The sequence below is a fragment of the Contarinia nasturtii genome, unplaced genomic scaffold, assembly GCF_009176525.2.
Source record: "Contarinia nasturtii isolate CC-2019 unplaced genomic scaffold, AAFC_CNas_1.1 Cnas_scaffold_1699, whole genome shotgun sequence".
Classification (NCBI taxonomy): Eukaryota; Metazoa; Arthropoda; class Insecta; order Diptera; family Cecidomyiidae; genus Contarinia; species Contarinia nasturtii.
Window position 1 is genome coordinate 2218183 of NW_022199032.1, and position 14342 is coordinate 2232524.

Below are 14342 nucleotides of genomic sequence, written 5' to 3' on the forward strand. Positions count from 1 at the left end.
ATAAATATCACTTCAGTAAATTTTGCATGCCAAACAAAATTTGAATATCTCATCTTATATTCTAATCAAAAGACAGAAACGATAAAGTAGTACATCCATATAAAATGAGATTTCGTACCAACCAAAATATCAAGGGGAACAAATTCATAATTTTCGTCTCACTTCGCATTTGCTTTCGTTCATGTTTGTGTTTTTTTTTAGTCTACTTGTATTTTTCTTCTACGTTTTCTCTTCAATTTCATCGATCTCACTGTATATATCAAATGTGATGTGCACGAATCCAAAGATATTTATCGATTAGTAATAAACTGTACAGCACACAAATCCATATAAGCAGAAATTCAGGAAATGAACCAAAATACATTGTTGAACCAACGAAATATGGAATAGGAGAGCGAAATAGCAAAAAAAGCGAGTCAACACGAGAAATGCAAAAATCCAAGATGAATCATATTCAATAGATTTGATGCCATTTTGCTGATTGATACGTACATAATGTATCGAAGAAGAAATGGACATTGTGAAAACGGTTATTTGCTACATAGAACCAATGGCAAAATAAACTTCACAAAGAAAAAATAGAGAGTTAGAAAAAAAAAATGCCATCAATTCGACTCAAACATCAGTTCGAATAGTTTTCGAATGGTTTTCTATTTCACTATGAGAAAACTGAAGCAATTATACAGATAACATCAATACCATTTGTATATGATATGATTGACAAAATAAAATATTCCCTTTTATTCACATAAATGTACAAGAAGAAGAAAAAAAATATCTACGCATAAAAAGAAATGGATAGAGAAAAAAAAATCGAACGATTGGCAGGAAAAAAAATCGAACATTACACATTGAATATGAATAGAAGTCGAACATATTGACGGAAACGTTTCAAGAGAAGAAGAAAAAAATCGACATAAAGAGAGAAAGAATGAACAACATATTTCGAAGGATTCGGAACGACGTTTGCTGGTCGATTACAATGTGCGATTGTTAAAATGCAATTTTCGTATATTGGAAGAGAATGAAGTAATGACATCGAGCAGACATAATCTGGTAGTGTGGTAGAAATCACAATCACAGCAGATACATTGAGCATCTGAGCTCTTTTTATCATTTCCTCTATTGCACACACACACACACACACACTCTGTCTCTATCCATGTATCGAATTCGTTTCCATTGTGCACTTTGATCACAATGATTTTGTGTGCAGTCAATGAATGAGTCGTGTCGTGTGTTGTTACACATTTTGGTTATTTGCGAAAATTGATGTATAAAATATTAAATCAGTTTCATGTATTCAGGGGGAGTGCTTCGTTGCCTTGGAGTGTTAGTATGATCGACGAAAAGCAATATTTTCATTCGGATGACAATAAAAAGCGATTTAAAAAAACATCAACGCGTTGAAACTTCCCTTATATACCCCGATTACGTCTGCGTAAGCCTCGAGTGATGGAAAAAAAGGACAAGACAATTTTCATCAAATATCATCAGCCGCGTATGCATTTGTCACATACACGCACACACACATCGAACCCCGAACATCGTTTATTTGCAGAGAATCTTCGTTGCGACGTCAAAATATTGCGACTGTCGGAGGACTGTCGGAGGAATGGAATAAAGGTGTTGGATTTTCGGCATTTATTCTATCTCCAATATCTGTCTCTTTTTTTGCCCATTTTGCCAACCGGTAACCCAATGAATGTCGCTAAAATATAGGTTGTTCCATGAGATTGCTGCTGGCATTTGACGTTTGCATTTGGAATTGAATGAGCATTTTTTTGCGTGTGTTTGTTTGTGGATTTTCAAGACATCATCAGCCCCACCGCGGATTTGCTATAAATTTTGTCGAAATTGCCAATAATTCGTTCAAATATTCGACTTCCGCGGTATTTCTCTTAGGGAATCACTAATGCAGCAAATCACATAAACTTTTAAAATTTGTACCGGCTTCATGTGTACATATAGATTGAAAATGCTGCCGGCAAAAAGTAAATGTTTCATTTAATCAATTATTTATAAAACACTTAGTCAAAGAAGTGGTAAAAATATGCACAGTATATATACATTCAACGTATATATAAACTTGGAAGAGATTGTTGGTGTGACGACGGTTTTGGTTGATGTGTTTGCCGCAAAGCAAAAAAAAAAAAGAAAGAAGGAATCATATGATTCGTTTTTCATTTTTTTGAATTGGTTATCCGCTGGATCCACTGGGAATAAATGGATATGTGCAATTTCTTCTCATTTCATTTAATTCAAATGACTCAAACAGAATTTCAAAACTGCTGGTGTTCATGGGGGCGAAATTGAAAATAAATAAAATGAGAACTACCACGATACGAATTCATTTAAACAATCTTGCTACCGATCGTTCGTTCATTCTCAATTTTTCTTGTCTACGCTTTTGCATTATACCAAAGGTTTTTTTTCTCTCTCTCTCTGTATATTCTTTATCGTCTTTGCCACCCAGCCACCAAACCAAATAAATTGAATCTGTATGTGCATTTTCTAACATTTATAAAAATCAATGAGTAAGAGATTGAAGCAACAGCACGCGTGCACATTGGTTTGCTATGAAGCGCGTTGTGCTCGTTTTTTTTCGCAATTTTTTTTTTCAACGGTCGAACACATTTAGCATGTACACGGATGTTCGGTGTGTGCATATTAAATAAGAAAAGTTTAATCAATTTGAAACACTTCGTGACTTCGTGATGCATTAAGATATGAAATTTGAAAATGGAATGGCGTTCGCTAAACTCTTTTGCGGTGAGCGTGTGTGTATTCCTCGACAGTTCAGTTGCACACATCGTGCCACCGTCAAAAGTTGTTTTTTTTATACTTTTTTATATTGTGGTTTTCTGCTTTTTTTATCATCATCCCATCGTACACACACAAAAACTCATATATATAATTCAATGCATTTTATTTGATTTGGCCACTGCACTGTGGCCATTACATAAGCAAGCTGGTAAAAATTAGGCACCCCATGGTAATTCACATTTGAATTTGGACGATGGTTCTCGATTTCATTTCAAACGGAGAGTGTTTATTATTGGAATATGTCAATGAGTGTATGCGCGCTGTTGCTACACTCTTATTATTATTATTGTTTGCAATAAATGTGAATAAAATAAACAATAAATAAACGTGTGTGTATTCGATTATATTTCGTTCGTACATTGTCCGCGTGAGAGAGAGTGAGTGTGTGTATTATATTCAGCCCACGGTGCGTAAGAATACCCAAAATGTTCAAGTAAAAAGAATAAAAAGGTCTCTCTCATTGATACGGCAACTACGTTCAGCAATGGCATAATAAATACAAATTGGTGAAACCGAAAAGCCAATATATAAATATAGAAAGCTAAATAATACGGCGGCATCGAATAACAGGGTAAAAGAGAGTTGTGAATGCAAAAAAAATAGATGAAGTAAAAGAACGAAGAGAGAGACTGGGCGGACTTTATTATTACCACATATTGATGAGAGATAGTCATAACAAAAATAGTAATAAACATAACAAACGACGATGATGACAACGGCAATTGCACCACCAACAACAGGAACAACCGCAATCAATTCAACTAACTTGAAATCCGAAGACGTAACCAACTGATCCATACAATTGAAGTGGTTTTAAATCACAACTATGCATAGCAAAAAAAAAAAATCTCGCATATGTTGATCAAATACAATGCCATGAAAATGAATCACATCCCGGCACATTTTCCTTTCTCTCTCTATCTCTCACTCACGTCGTGTCTCTGTCGGTTTGCCCACAATAAAACTCAAAATTAGTTCTGTGACATTTCTTTTGTATATTTTATCGAACAGTTAATTTTGTATTCCTCCGGTTTTTTTCGCTCAATTCGTCCTTTTTTTCATTTCAATTTTTTTTTCTCATTCGGTTTTGTTTGCTGTTGATCAAATCCTAGATTAGGATTAGATTATGCAGTCGCCATTTATGTGTGTCACATTACCTATACCTTGCTACCTATTTTTTTCACTTCAATTCCTCATCTATCCATACCGTATCAATAGATCAATTTCTTTCGTTCTCTCTTTCATCGATTGTGATAGTTTTTTTGTTGTTGCTGTTTGCTTTGTCCTTATCCAGTCATTGGTTTTTATGTGGATATGTATGCCATAAGTCCCCTTCGAATTATATTAAATTAGATAATAAATGTGCAGCCCAACCATGGGCAACGTATAGATGACATTACTTCCTAATTTTATTTTATTGTTGGTTTTTTTTGAGCGTATTCCAATCGGAACAAAAACCAACTCAACGATTGTGTATACATCATTCACTTCTCAACATATGTCCTTAATTTACCTTTTATGTATGTGCGATTATAGTCATCACATCGAAAGAGTGAGAGAGATATTAACAGTGTGGCGCTTTGTTTATTTGAATTTCGTGTGTATGTGTACTTTCTTGGTGGATGGAAAGTGTATATGCAAAAGGGAGAAAAAAGAGACAATGACAGAGACAGAGAAATAATCTTTGTCTCATACACACTATGTCAATTTGATGAAGTGCCTTTCATCTGCTATTCATGGAATAATAACAAGGATATAAACGGAAAAACGATACCGTCGCCTATGGCCAATCGTTTACATTCAATACACAAATAGAATACGAACACACATAATCTCTGTATCATGTATGATGCCAAATGCTTTCTAACTACCAAAACTATATACGTGTCCACGTAAAAACACTATTCAACTACAACTTGCCATTCTGCCGACAATCTCCTTTTCTTTGTTGTCTTTTTTTTCTTCTTCTTCTTACATTTCTATCGATTCGATTTTTGTTTTAGACATTGTTCGATTTGATTTGATTCCAGGCATATTGTCATCAACAATTCTCTATATATATATATGTGTGTTCTCAATTTCATGTCGTCATCATTGCTACCACAATCATCACATTACGAATGCCATTTACGATAGTAGTTCATCGTCGATGTCATCTTCACAACAAACCGTCTCATAATTACGAAATAGTTGGCATTGTTGCGAGTGTGTGGCTCTTGCTCCTATCGCATAACATACATTCCCATTTTCCTTTGTCTTTATTTACAATGAGTTAAAACACATTTCTACGTCTAAGTCTCATTCATTCGGTCGTTTCATTGTCTTTGCCGCCACATTTTGAGCTCATCATTCGAGACGATAAAGCATATCAACAATATTGATGTCAACAAGTAGTTAAATCCAAAAGAAAAACACAAGAGAAAGCAATGCCGGCACATTGCCATCTTTCAACATATCGGTGTCGATTTTGAAAATTCAATGTTCTTACTTACATTTTGATGTGCGAATTTCTTTCTTTTGTATGATATTTTATACTCTTGATTGAAATAAGTATAGCCACTCTGGATGACTCATTTCACCATAAAATTCGAATGAATTCACATTTGAATGGTCATTGGCAAATGATAGTGTATTGTAAGCATGTGTATTTGGGTGCATTAAGTAAACCAATTTCTGGTTTTAATTCCATACACTTGAATTATTCGGTCACTTCGACAACAGCCGTAGCTGCTAACTATCCGAACATATTGAGAAGATATAGTCGATTTAGTTGCATGATTTTTCCATTAGCGCATTTCAACATCGAATGTCGCGTCATTTGGCCGCGCGTCATTTTCGAAACGATAGCAACCGATATTTTTGCGAAAAGAAAAAAAGATTGAGCTATTTCGTATAACAAATTGCAAACGTGAAAAAAATCTATAAAATGAATATGGTGCGAACACAAGCGGGTCACAAGACACAAGAGAGAAAGAACAAAAAAAAAACAGAGAAGAAATCTGGTCAGAGAAATGATGTTTGTACGTGTGTATGAGCGTAATTTATTAATATTATAGAGGGTTCGCCAATCCAATGTCAAGAGACAACTGCCGGCACCAAACAAAAACCTGACATAAATTCTACTTAGTGAGGATTTGATTTGGAATGGAACATCATTTGTGTAGGAAATGTTTTCTACAAATTCACAATATCCGGAGATTGTGCGCAAAAAAGAGATCACATTCACACATAGAGAGAGAGAGAGAGAGATAGAATCTAAACGGGAACCGTTGAGCCAGTGATAAAACAGAGAATGCGAACCGGAGCCAAGAATGCACATATCACAGTTTATCGACTTTTGAAGACTTAGTTCTTGCATTTACGTTCGGAATATGAGAGATTTAGTTGGATTTATCCAATTTATTCCGCGCCTCTATAGTCCACACATACGCAGTGCACACCAATCATTAATCAAAAACCGATTTTGTACATTTACGAAAAATGCATTTATTATGGATGCAGTTCATTAACATAACAATGAATGGGAATGACTTGCACATACGATTACCGCATCACGACAAAAAAGAACCATATTGTTTTCCTATCATTTTGTCAGTTATTTCTCTCGAATTTCCAAGTCAATCGAATTAATTGCGTCATTGTACGATTGCGATTGTTGTCATTTAGAAACAAACCGATCAAAACGAGGGTTGGATATAAAATGTGGTCTGACAAGAAATTCGACGTGAAATAATTTTTTTAAACAGAACATTTGTTAAATTTAAATAGTATAGTATTTAAACATTTTTCTTTACTCTGACTACGATGCGTATAAATACCATTCAAGTTCGCCTATTAAATTAGTTAGTGGAATTGCTTCATCTCAATAACTATTTTTACAGCAAGTATTGTTCTCAATTCAATTTTGTAAGTAAATTTTGTTGCTTTTAATGTAGCCGAATTTGTTTTTGTCTTCAAAACAAGAGTCTGTTTTTAAATTGTTAAGTTGCTATTAGGTTTCTTAAAATTTAAGAACTTTTCGAACGTAATAATACGCTTATAATACATTTTTCTTATACATTGGTTTCTAATCATTTTCATTTAATTTTAATTTGAATCGCATAGTGTGGGTCATATCAAAATGACGGTAGTGCCAACGATAAAATTGTTTATTTTTGCTTTAATACTTGGATTATTCCAAACACATGCGATTCAAAATGTCGCCGTGATTGGAGCTGGTGCTGCCGGTCTTGCTAGTGCAAAACATGCCCTTGACTATGGATACAATGTAACGATTTATGAAAAAAGCGAAAAACTTGGTGGTGTATGGTATTATACAGAGAAAACTGGCAACAATTCTTTTGGAGTTCCCGTTCACAGTCCCAACTATCAAGGATTAAGGTGTGTTCAATTATTTTCAATCATATTTAGTTTCATTGAATGAAAAACAAGCTATTCTTGTTTTTTTTTTTTACATAGAACAAATGTACCCTATCAAATCATGGAGTATCCAGATTTTCACTATCCTCCCGGAACAAAATCATATCCAACTGCAAAAGAAGTTTGGAATTATTTGGATTCATATGCAAGAGAGTTCAAATTGTCGGGTCTCATAAAATTGAATCATTTGGTTGAAAATGTGATACCACTTGAAAACGGCAGTTGGCGTGTATATGCCAAGGCGTATCCAACCAAAACACTTGTATCGAAAGTATTTGATGCGGTTCTTGTTTGTACAAATTTGTATTCATATCCATATACTCCAGATATTGATGGCATAAACGATTTTAAACTCAAAAAAATACACAGCCATGATTATCGTAAAGCTGCCGATTTCCGCGGTATGTTGTGATGAATAACGGCATTCTTTGCGCATTAACTTACTGTGGTTTTGATTAAAAACAGGAAAGGAAGTTCTTATTATTGGCGGTGGACCAAGTGGTGTAGATATTGCTCAATTAATCTCAAAGACTGCCAAACGTGTGATGCTCAGCACAAACACAGATATCTTGCTATCGGATGATGTACGTCAAAAATTATACGGCAAAAATAGTACATTCAAACCAGTTGTGAGACGATTGACGTCAAATGGAGCCGACTTTGAAGATGGAACGTCACAAACATTCAACGCAGTTATCTTTGCAACAGGTGTTATAATTAGTTGCTTTTCCCAAATGAATGAAATGTTTAATTAGAATAATTTCACAGGTTATCGATATAAATTCCCATTTTTGAAAAATGCTGGTATCAAAACCGATGACAATTTAGTATATCCACTTTTCAATCAAATTTTAAATGTCAACTATCCTACGATGGCATTAATTGGTATACCATACTTGGCGAGTTTTTACAGTTTTAGTATGGAGGTGATTATTATACATTATTCTACATGTCTTTTTAAATATTTTTTGAAATTTGATACTTAATTTCAACCGGAAACTTTTTTTCCTGTAAAATAGGCACGTTTTGCATTAAAATTCATCTCTGGAGAGTTAAAGATGCCCACAAAAGACGAAATGAATTTTAATTTTAATGAATTTATTGGACATCTAAGGGCGAATAATATACCCAAAAGTAAAAGTCATTTCTTGGGAACGTATACCAAAATTTACTATGATTATATTGCGATGGTTGCAAAAATTGAGACAATTCCATCATATTACGGTGGCGTTTATGCAGACGCAATTCAAAGTTTTCATACTGATCCGATCGGATTCCGCAATTACAAATACATAATTGATGGCGATAGTTTTGATAAAGTAAAAGAAAAATGACGTAAATAATGTAAATAAAAAATAAAGAGTCTTACGGAAGTAAGACGAACTGTTCCGCACAAGATTTTTCACACTTTCATGATGAACCAATTTGTACGACATTTGAAAGTATTCTATTTTCTAACAAAACACTATAAAAAATATGTATGACGTTAATTTTGCCATAAAAATTATTTTTGAAACATTTTCCATAACTAAAGTCACAAAAAATTGGAAATTTTGTATGGGAGGTACCCCTAATTTTGATTGAAATCTCTTCAAACTTTCAGAATGTTATTTTTTTGTTTTTTGTATAAAAAATAGTCTGTGCAAAGTTTCACGTCATTAAGGTAGCATACAGACATGGCTCCCATACAAAAATTCAATTTTTTTGTGATTTTTTCAAAGAAACTCTGTTTAAACTCAATTGTATCTCAAAATTAACGTCGGATTCGGTTTTCTCGTGTCTATTCTCCGCGACTCCCAATCATCCTATAAAGTCAGATTTTGAATTAAGTTTCTACGGTGAACGCAATCTTGCTAACAAATTTTGCGTACGACGTACAACGTACAGATTAACAAAAACAATGTTTAAAAACGCCAAATTCGTGTTCTCTGACCTTAATAATAGGTAGAAAACATGTTTCTGAAGTTTTCAAAATTTTGACCGATTACAATACTTTTCACCTTACACTATGTGTGCGGAAAAGTAAAAACTCTGAATTTTTATAAATTTTTCATTTTTTAATGAATTTAATTATTAATATTATGACTTGCCGATACATATGTCTATTAAATAGACTTAATTATATTTATGATAATTGTTCAATATACAACATACGTGCAAAATGTGATAAAATATGACAAGAATTCATCAATAATTTGCGTAAGAAAATTTTCGATCAACAATTGTTTTTCAAACGATGATTGCATCACTCATTCAACTCATTGCGAAGTTTTGTTTACTTGACATGCATACGATTTCGATTTGAATATCATTTGGCATCTCATCACCATAGGCTCGGACCCTATTTTTTAAAAAAACATCTCTTGCTGGAGCGCTGCAATTCATTTATCTTGTGAAAAATTCATGAATCTCGAATCATTTGCAAAACATAGCTTGACTTTATCGCTGAAATTTATTTTCATTTCGATGTGGTGCTTTGCTGTTTTGTTTGTGTTGTTGTTGTTGGTTGCCTTCGGTTTTTGAATTGTTTTTGTTTCCTTTTACTGTATCGTTGCATCCATTGCGTTTGTTCTTCGTTTTTTTTTTGTTGTTTGGTGGTATAAATGGTTGCCAACGTTTTCCAAGAGGCGGAATAACAAATTTGACATTTGTCGCGTCTCTGAGCGATTTCAATAGATATACTGTTTAATGTTAGCATATATGCATGGTCAAATTGTGATAGCAAACTGCTGTACTACCTATGCAACAATGAACAATAAGCCGAAATGAATGAAAAAAAAACACACATATACACACCGAAGAGTAGGGTGAGCGTATGAGCAGCCAACATCAAGTGGTAATATTCGTTTTGGCTTCGTACAGTATTGTTGGAAAGAGATTAAAATAATGGTCAGTCTGAGACTTGTGGGATGTTAAGGGTCATACATCATTAACTCGCTTGCTATTCATATGAGAATCATTTATCCGGATTTTCAATGTTTCCCAAAAATTGGAAGTGCATACCCGGCAAATACATATATGAGCAATAAAAGGAGTGCTCACTTTTTTTTGTTTCCATCATTCTTGCAGCTATATCAATGCATAGTATTTATTAAAGACCATATCGGCGAATGCGAACCGATGCGATGTGAAGCTCAATTGAAACGAGCTAAAATCTATTCAGAAAATGACGACCCAAGCGCAAAATGCAAACGCAAATTTCAATCGACCATCGAAACAAATAAAATTTTACTCGAAATCTACAATCTGGGACTGATGTAGATACTGTATAAGCCTACACAATGGCATCACATTGGATGAGAGTTATCCGATCTAAAAATGACTGGCTCAATTCGCATCAACACCATTTGTTATTTCGTGAGTGTTGGGCGCGCATAGTTAAAATACAGAGATGGAGGGAGAAAAAAATACCGTAAAATCAAATTGGTCAAAGCAAAATAGTAATTTTGTTGGTTATTTTTTTTCTCTTGTTTAAAGCAAATAATCCGTTACACTCCATTGAACACTGATCACATTTTCACTATCAAAACAATACGATCTATTGCATGTTATTATTCATCCTTCATTCAGTGAACAATACATTTTGAAGAGAAACGGGACTATGTACAGTGGTGAGTCAAACATTTCAACCTATCTAATCATGTCCAAAATATTTCAAATGAAAAATTCATTGAAAATGTTTTTGCTTCAAGTTTTAAGCAAACCCAATTGTATAGAACCATGCACTTCATTAAAACTAGGTAGAGTTTTGAAACTGTTTCCAATCGAATTTCCAAGGAAAAGTTTGCCTTACGAAACGAAAACTATTGAGTCTCTCTCTCTATTCTTCGTCGTTCGTCTTCTTTCTTTGTGAACAACCGAAACAAATTCACTTCCGAAATGTTTCACAGATATGAAATGGAATATTTCTGAGTTATTGTAAAATACTTTAAGCATTTTTGCATTTTCCGTTTGTTTGTTGTTATCATGGTATTGTTGGTTATGCTGGAATTATTTCATCTTTTCTCTGGTCTGCTATGAATTTTTGACCATAAAATTTATATGACATTGCATCACACATACGTATTGCGTTGAACTCGTACAACAACGAATAGAAAATCTACCATTTCAGTTAATTATATCGCATGAAATAATCGTAAATAATTTTTCCATTCTCCTACACTCGAATTCGGGCTCTCGCGCACGTTGGTCAATACACAAAATGAGTGTGTGTCTGTGTGGCCTGTGCGTACATGGTTGACCGGATTCGAGTGAAAAGCGATATAAATTTTATGAAAATCGTTTATGTTTTTGCATCGGTAACATGTTTCTAATAGTACCTATTGTGCAATACAATTACTTTATTACATTCAGATCGCTCGAAGGGTAATATTCTGTTCCTATATGGCATATGCGGTATTACATCACTATATTCTCGCAATACCCCAAAATGCATATTAAAATTAATTGTTGTTTTGTAGACACTTTCTTCATCGAATTTTTCACTCTTTTTCTTTCTCTCACCTTCTCGCTCTCCTTGTTCTCTGCATGTTCTCTTCTTTTTATTCCAAAATCAATTCGGGTTTATTGGAAAGTTTTTACATGATTCAGCATGATATTCCAAAATCCATTATGGTGTCCAATCCACGCAAATTTATTAAGTCATTTGCTTTAATTAATATTACGGTCAATGTGTAACATTTTGCATCCACGAAACGAATTAATACTCGGGTTTGGTGTGGACCAAACAAATTTTCGGGTTATCAAAAGCGTTTTCCGCTTATTTTGACCGAACCAATTTTCATTCACATTGCAATATCTATATATATACAATGTTATATTGAATGGGAAACAATTAAACACTTAGCTCATTGACAGATTAATTTGTACACATGTTGAAAAATCTTAATGGTGGCCAGTAGCCAATATAAAACTCCTCCAATCAATCGTAAATCACTTGGCAGCACTTGAGAGCACGTACCCTGAATTAACACATAACATTTAATAGATGTTTGTTATGTGCGTGTACGATGTGTGAGTACGATGATTGTTCGTCGCGTTTATGAGAGAAACTGAATCTACATTTTACATATACGACCACCATTTTGCATTAATTGAACTCTACCGTTTGCAGAAAGATGGAGAGAGAGGGAGAGAAATTCGAACATTGAACCAGTTTTTTTTTAATTGAATAGAAGCTGTTCGATTCATTTTGTGAAAGTTCGTTTTTCAACACAATTTTGATCGAATAAATGTACTTTTCTTTTGAATTTGTGCCGTTGAAGTTGTGTACATCCAAATTTGAAGATGAAGATAGAAAGAGAAAGTGCATATAAACTTTTAAATCACATCAATTTCGCTTATTCGTGCAATTCGATTCAGTAATTGAACTTCTTGCCATTCCAATTTGCCCGAATTAAATTTTGCAAATGTAAAAATGAGCGGCGGATAATAAGGCGGTGAATTCATCGTTATTAGCGCTAATGTGTATGAATTCATTTGGGAATATTGAGGACGAGAGGAAGAGAGAAAGAGAGAGAGAGAGAAAAGGAATGTAAGAGAAGTGAATTTGATCAAATACAGATCAAATTTGTAAGTGTATTGTGGGCAGCCGAGAGAGCATCAGTACAATGCAATGGCAAGTTTATTTTGAAAAAAATGGCAGTTTCCATTGAAAATTGAACATCGACGACTAAGATTACAACAAACCAATACACCGACGGCAGCACGAACAGATTGAAGTTCGATACGAATGCTTGGATTGTGATTGAAGCATCAACGTGCTTTGCCAAGAGCCGATCCACAAGATAAACGTATCGCATTTTGGTCCCTTGAAATGTATAATAGGTTTGAACAAAACTTTTGTTAATTAATTTATTACCAATGCTCTCTCAAACTAAAAACTACAAAATCCCACAAGCCACAAATGATTAAATTAGAGAATTTTGTTTGGAACAATTATTTTATTTCTCTTTGTCTCTCTCTCTCTCTCTCTATCACTATTCCTCTATGTATGAATATACTCCACCATTTTTTGTCCTATATATTCGTTTCATTGCGTTTGGTTCGGTGATGTTCTTCTCATTTTTCGCGCGCCTTTACTCTCTCTTTCCGATTCTCTCTCGTTCGGTGGAATTTGAGTTCGATGGATGAGTATTTTGTAAATGTTATGAGCAAATAACCGAAGCAGCTGATCCTGTGTGCAACTACACAAGTTTTCCGGATAAATAGACGGAGTTTTTTTACTATATATTTTGTATTTTTGTTATGCTCACATTCCAATCCGCCATAATAGCACCGGGCTTCGGTAAAGATATGTGCCTCGTTCATTGCATTTGGATGCATCTTCTTTTTTAGTTGAAAAACCCTTTTCCGAAATAACAATAATAGTTTTAACCGAAAACTGCAATAATTTCAAATAGAAAGTTTCTTATGTCTGTGACGACGGTTTATCTGGTCCTTTTTTCCGTTCGCATTTTGTGTTTTTCTCTCATTCTTCTGGGTGTGGGTTTGTTTTTCGAAGTTTTCCTTTTATTTTCCGTTGTAATTGTTGTTATGTTCTCCGAAGCCACATAATAGTTGCTCGAAACTTGTTTTTGTGTTTACACATACAATTGCATCAAAAACCGAAAATGAGTATACGTGTGCGTGGATGTGCGAGAGCAAGAGTATAAAAAGAATAATGATACGGAACACACAGACACATAAATAAATAAATGAATAATCGCTAGAAATAATTGCATCCCATATTTGCATTCACATTTGAATTTTTTTTTTTTTTTTTGAATTGGAAACATGGCGGCACATTCTACACTTCTTTTCAAAACTATTTCGAAAAGCAATTTTTTGTCATATCTCGACATCAAATTGCCGGCAATACAGTTCAAACTAAATATTTTATGAAGAACACATTCAAGTATTATGTTGACCATTATGAACATTTGTAATGCGAACTAACATTTCGGATATATAATGCAAACATTTCAGACTCGCCTCCTTCTTCGGCCAATCAACATTTGGTTTCGACTTTCAGCACCTTTATATTTCATTCAGAATGTTCTCGACAGTTGAAAAATGCAATACAATTCCTTTTAATTGTTTTACATATTGTTTTTCCT

At 34.0% G+C, this 14342-nt stretch overlaps 2 protein-coding genes across 3 annotated transcripts in view; one reads left to right on the forward strand and one right to left on the reverse strand.

Moving 5' to 3' along the window:
* The window catches only part of LOC116346806 (limbic system-associated membrane protein), a 323959-nt gene that overhangs the window by 226750 nt on the left and 82867 nt on the right, over window positions 1-14342 (reverse strand). The gene's annotated exons all lie outside the window — the stretch shown is intronic.
* On the forward strand, window positions 6607-8643 carry LOC116346807 (senecionine N-oxygenase-like). The gene is made up of 6 exons (XM_031777029.1): window positions 6607-6732; window positions 6931-7206; window positions 7285-7646; window positions 7711-7953; window positions 8014-8171; window positions 8265-8643. The coding sequence occupies exons 2-6, from the start codon at window positions 6947-6949 to the stop codon at window positions 8577-8579; spliced, it is 1338 nt and encodes a 445-aa protein (XP_031632889.1). The 5' UTR covers window positions 6607-6732; window positions 6931-6946; the 3' UTR covers window positions 8580-8643.